The 5,810-nt window shown below is 37.5% G+C and overlaps 1 protein-coding gene across 1 annotated transcript; it reads right to left on the reverse strand.

The window, feature by feature from the left end:
• Positions 1 to 627: 627 nt before the first annotated feature.
• On the reverse strand, positions 628 to 4,692 carry LOC104091646 (phosphoenolpyruvate/phosphate translocator 1, chloroplastic-like). The gene is made up of 9 exons (XM_009597026.4): positions 4,060 to 4,692; positions 3,561 to 3,683; positions 3,323 to 3,475; positions 3,010 to 3,095; positions 2,791 to 2,875; positions 2,387 to 2,506; positions 2,174 to 2,242; positions 1,203 to 1,332; positions 628 to 1,025 (listed from the first exon to the last, which is right to left on the reverse strand). The coding sequence occupies exons 1-9, from the start codon at positions 4,450 to 4,452 to the stop codon at positions 949 to 951; spliced, it is 1,236 nt and encodes a 411-aa protein (XP_009595321.1). The 5' UTR covers positions 4,453 to 4,692; the 3' UTR covers positions 628 to 948.
• Positions 4,693 to 5,810: the final 1,118 nt, after the last annotated feature.

Genomic DNA, 5,810 nt, shown 5'->3' on the forward strand with positions numbered 1-5,810 from the left:
TGGATTTGGACAATATAATATATTTTCAAATTAAATTTGTAATATGAATTTTTTAAGAAGTATATCCTAAAAGTAATAGGATTACATGACTAAAAATATGTCCATATTCCGAAAGTAATTATATTAATAGAAAATCTAACGTGTTCCTAAAGGTATTAGGTTTACATGCAAACACGTTGTATTATATATCTATGCCAGAAAATAATTATACTAATATGATTCCTAAAGGTAATCATGTAAGATTTCTAATGTGTAATATTATGTCCTAAAACTAATAGGATTACAAGGCTAATGTCTAGAATTTCGGTTATGCCCTTTTATTGTGAGTTATTATGCTTAATATTATAAGATTATTTTAGTAAACCAATATTTTAGTCATACTTTTATAATAATATAGATAGATTATTTTGACAAGGGAGTTTTCCAGCGTTCTTAAGGTAATTGCTATTTTCCTTAACTACCAGCCTGTGCAATTCCTCCTCATCTCTTTTTACTTTAATTGGATATGGATATGGGTAAATTGATGCATTATAATTTCTGCTCTTCTACAAAATAACACATAATTATCGCTACGGAATGTAGACTTCCGGTATCCACTTAGAGAGACCCCTTCGAGGGAGAAAAATATTTTGAATGCAATGGTATGATGTAATCAAATATGACAAACTCTCCCCAACTCTTTGATGTTTTCAGGCTTTCAGCGCCCGCTGAAGCTACTTGGGTCCTAAACATGCCGTACATTACAAAACATATAACACCCTACAGAAGAAAGACAATAGTGATGTAGTGAAATCGTCAAATTAGCAGCAATTAGTTAAGGCTGCATCAGAAAAGAATAACTCGTCCCACATGGCACAACAAACTAAAAGAAGACCCTGCCTAGAATACAACCAAGTTTTGGTTCATCCATCTAATGATCACAATTTACCATCAAAATTGATCTAGACTTCATTCCGTTTTTGCCTTAGGTTTAATGCGCTTCACCCTTGAATATAAGAAAACTCCAGCAAGGGCCACTCCAGTGCCTACATAGAAAATGAAGAAGAAAATGATTATCATATTGTAAATAAAAAAGGTAACTTCTAACTTTTTGCATTCACATTAGTTCACTCGAGCTGCCATCTGGAAGGATTGAAATGGGAAAAGGGGTTTCCTTCTCAATCAGCTATATGATGACAAGTATAAAGTGTAAGGTGTCATACCCAAACCGTTAATGGGAGAAACAGGTGTGCGGAAGAAGAGCACGGACGTCACAATAACCACCACTCGCTTCACACAGTTACCCACAGAATGAGTAACAGGAGATACCCTCTGCAATATCATGTAAGAAACCTGCACCAATACTTGAGTGTCAGCAAGAAATAACATAACCAGCAGTAGTCGCAAATGAAAGTGACACAATTTTCAGTAATTCATGAAGAATTGTCACATTGGTTTATGAAATTACATTAAACAACGAATTCTACTAAATCAAACCAAGAGCTGCATAGTTGCAGCCGTCAGTCACACAGCCACGAGTAAACTGTACAAGAAATTTTTAGCCCGTTCTGCCTTAAAATGGCCATTGATCATAGCCAAAATTAGAAACTGCCACCCGTTTGTTTTCATAATTTTGGAGTCTTCCTGACATTTTAAAAGGCATGCAATTTAAAGCTTTCCCCCTCATCTACATCTTCAATTTTGTCAAACTGACTGCTCCAGGATGAAAAGCAGCAAAAACCTCATCGATCTTTCTAGACAAGCTCAAGCGTCTAAATAAGGCAGGCAGGACACAACTGTACTTTAGGAGATAGCAAGGAAGGAATCTGAGCTTGCCGCATGCTCAATACTGTCAAAAATACATGGCAGGAAAAGGAAAGTTCCTATCCTTTACTAGAACAAGGGAACATCCATGATCCAACAATAACAAATTGCTAACAACACACCAGCACAAAACCAAACTACAGATACACCAATTTTTTTTTACTACCGAGAAAACCCCGAGGGCCAGTGGGTGCACGGCTTGTAACTCAGTGGACCAACAATGCATAATTAGATCTCATGTGACCTTGTTTGTTCATTATTGTAGCAACATAAATTTTGTGCTTTCTCACTATGAGACAGGCTAGAATTTGAGTAGAAACGCGTAGGACTCCAATGAATCAATGAGATATATAAGGTAAAACCCTTATACCTGCTGATAAGCATGGAAGCAGAGAGCAGCAATGAGAGACCTTGTGTACAGCTGGTTGACATTCACTCCCTAGCACCAAAGGAAAATCATGAAAGTTTTTTCAAAAAGTTGCGGAAATTTCTACAATGGAACAATGAAAAAATACCCAGAGGTTCTATTTAAGCAAAGGGGTAGAACCAGTGTAAACTTCCACTTTATATAAGTATCACTTACTGCAGCCTCAAGGTATGCTGGAGTGAACTTGACACCTTCAGCGAAAAAGGCGTACGGGGCCAGCAAGAAAAAGGACATGATCGTGATTATTGAAAAGAGAGTAATATTATCCAATGAGTCCTGTTAAAAAATTACAACTGTAAACTTCGCAGCATTTCAGAAACCAACAAAAACCACCCAAGAGACATAACTTGGGTTTTGTCTAGTAAAGGCAATAAGGTTAATCCAGAAACAAGCTAGTTACTTGATGAAAAATGGAAAAGAACTATTGAACACCACACAAACATTTCGCTCTCACAAATACCATTTAATATAAGCTTGAAATATCAACCAAAGAACCCTTCAACTTTGGGTGCACATTTTCTTCATACCCTCATCTAATAGCACGAAAAAAATATTATTACCTCCTTCCGAACCATAAACTTCTTGCTGAGGACATTACGAGATTGATTAGTTAAATTAGAGGCCATTGCACTCCAAAACCCAGCCCTGGTAATCGACAAAAGAAGAACTGTATATTAAAATTTGAAATAAAACTTTTATCAAAACTGTCTCCCATTTCTATACCAAGAAAGCAACAAATCATATGGCATTATTTAACATAGAACATTTGAACTCCCCACCAATTAAAAGAGGCCTCAGTCAACGATGCCAGTGCCACTCCACCAACAATTGGTACAAGAGAAGACATAACCCATATGGTAGGGAACTGCATGAACAAGACACATCCAATGTCACTAACTATAATAACATAGATCAGAAGACAAAGAACTACATGGAAGTGAATATCTTTTCTTTTCAAGTACGCATAAATATGATCTGAATTAAGATGAAAATAAAAGGAAAAAGAGATTGAAAAATAGTTGTATTCGCGTTATCACAAGATGAATACAAGAGCTTTATATAGAAATGTAAAAGTAATCATCTAAACCACACCTCGCCTAAGAACATAGCAGAGAGAACAACAGAGAAGAATGGCTCCATAGCTTTAATAGTGTGAGTGAATGATACAGCAACTTTTCCAAGACTCATGTTGGTGAAAAGGTTGCCCAAGGTATGCACCACTGCCAACGGCAAAATTGCAACAAGCTGCCGATTGAAAATATAGAATCAGAACTTGCGCACATAATCAGGTCTAAACCAAAGCATAGTAAATCTGTCTCAATGAAGTTACCTGTGCACCACTGATTTTTGGCCTTTTATATAGATTGAGAGTCCACATTAGAATTACAAGGACACTGCCAACGGCAAATTGCACGAGAGTCACTGTAACTGGGTAATGGAACGCTTTCAGGACCTACAGAATATGCGAATCTTAATTAATGACACACCTTGCCATGTTTGGAAACACAAAAGGTAACATTTCTATCTAGTGAGGGATCCAAAATCACTTCAATTAAGTTGCAAACTATATAGTATAAATGTAGGATGAAAATGGCTCAAATTGCAAACATACATACTCAGCGAATAGATAATTCCAAAAATTTAAAAAGTTTAAATCTATAGTCTGAAAAATTTGAACGATAAATGCCTTGAAGAACCTCATAAATTACAATACATGCATGCATTTATACATACAAAAAAACACTATCAACCACAAGTAATGAAGCAATACACATATAAACAAATAGTAAAAACAACTAGGACCTCAGATCAGCGGAAGTAAAGCACACCTGTTTGTTGTAAATGTTGAAGTAGATGTTAAATAGATACCAAAGGCCGAAAAGCGATCCGAGCACCAAAGTATCCGTCAAAGGCTTGGATGTAGGGGCGTCTCCAGCGCTCTCGGGCACGGACGTGGCCCGAACCTCCACTCCGTCCGATTCACGCTCGGGAGCCGGCGGCGGAACTGAAATCCATCCATTACGATTCAACGAATCAGCTGAGCAGCGAAGAGGATTGAGTTTCCGAGCTACGGAGCCGTTTAGAGAGCCAAAACGAAGCGTCGATCGAGAAGATTGAGCAGATAAAGGATTGAATCTGAATAACGAAGCGGAACTAGAAGGCTTGTGAGGCTTCTTAGGAAGTGAAATTGACGGAGAAAACGAGATTGCAGTGCTCTGCATTTTGGCGAATCAGATCAGGGAAACTAAACTGCAGCAGAGAGAGAATGAGAAGATAAGTAGACGAGAAGATATGAATATATATTCTAAGGTAGAAAGAGGGAAAGTGTGAGGAGACGTTGGGGGCTCCGTCGAGGCGTGAGAAGTGAAGTGCAAACAGAGAGGAAAAATCAGAGAGTTCAGAAATGATTAGGGGATATTCTGGATATTTTCGGTAACTTTTGGGGGTGCTTTTTCTATGATAATTTTGAATTGTGGGTTGGGTTGGTGAACCCAAAAAGGTGGTTGGGGATGGACCCAGGACAAATTTGTGGTAAATCATTTTCACACCAACCTGGAACGATTGTGATTGGTTAAAAATAAAAAAGAAATAAGTACCGAACGTACAATAGAAGTATGTGTTGCAAGGCTATAATATATAGGTTTAAAGGAACCCATTTGTGGTTTTTTTTGTCAAGTGCTATCGAAACGTGCGTTTAAAAAAAAAGTGACATTTATATATATAGCGCTTTTTAAAAGAGCGTTATATATATAACGTCACGGTAAACCGCGTTATACATGCATAGCGCGGTATATAACCGCGTTATACCTGTTTTGTGGGCCCACCAATAAATCTCCTGCGTTTAACTGAAATAACAATAATTCAAATGGGTATAGCGCTCTTTAAAAGAGCGCTATACCTAAAAAAATCCAACCCACCGAGCTAGGCATTGCCTTATTTAAAGGTGTTAGGATTTTACAAAAATCCATTCAAAAATATTCCTAACTCTCGTTCAAATTTTTCTTCTTGTTAAATTCTCAAGCATTTTTTCATAATATCTGAAGAGCGAAAAGTAAGGGTTTCATTATATTGGGGGGTGGGATTGTGGTGGTGAATAACTCTGTGAGCTATAGTTTATCTCCACAATATCATGTTAAGTTGCCACTTACAATGGAGTACAATAGATTGGTATCGTTGTTATGTAATAAAATGAGTGTGAGGAAACGTTCGGTGAACCTTAAAGTAACCGGAAGATATCCGTATTCCGTCACTCCGCAAGGGGTTGCTTGTTACGCTGAGTTTAACATCGACGATGATGAAACTTTGAAGGATTTTTTGAGGATTCCGGATGAATATCGGAAATTTCTTGTGATAAAAATATTGGAAATGTACGTCAAGGTCAAAGACGTTCGCAATAATGAGGTTGCGCATAGTAGGGATAACCCTCAGTCATCGGGTGGTTATTCTGGAGCAGCTTTTGCCGGACAGATTTCGGATGAAAGAGTTTGCCCTGATTTAAACTTATCACCACGGACGAATGAGGAGCGAGGAAATAATTTCTCTCCTACTTTACATAATCTACAAGACGAGTGGTAAACTT

The sequence above is a fragment of the Nicotiana tomentosiformis genome, chromosome 3 (genome assembly GCF_000390325.3).
Source record: "Nicotiana tomentosiformis chromosome 3, ASM39032v3, whole genome shotgun sequence".
Lineage (NCBI taxonomy): Eukaryota > Viridiplantae > Streptophyta > Magnoliopsida > Solanales > Solanaceae > Nicotiana > Nicotiana tomentosiformis.

Bases quoted from the DNA above. Each gene is read 5' to 3' on its own strand.
- LOC104091646 (XM_009597026.4), bottom strand. From the start codon at position 4,452: ATGCAGAGCACTGCAATCTCGTTTTCTCCGTCAATTTCACTTCCTAAG. The intron at 2,876-3,009 runs GTGGGGAGTTCA...GTCGATTACCAG, and splicing joins ACTGAGGCCTCTTTTAATTG to GGCTGGGTTTTGGAGTGCAA. The intron at 1,333-2,173 runs GTATAAGGGTTT...GTATTGGTGCAG, and splicing joins GCTTCCATGCTTATCAGCAG to GTTTCTTACATGATATTGCA.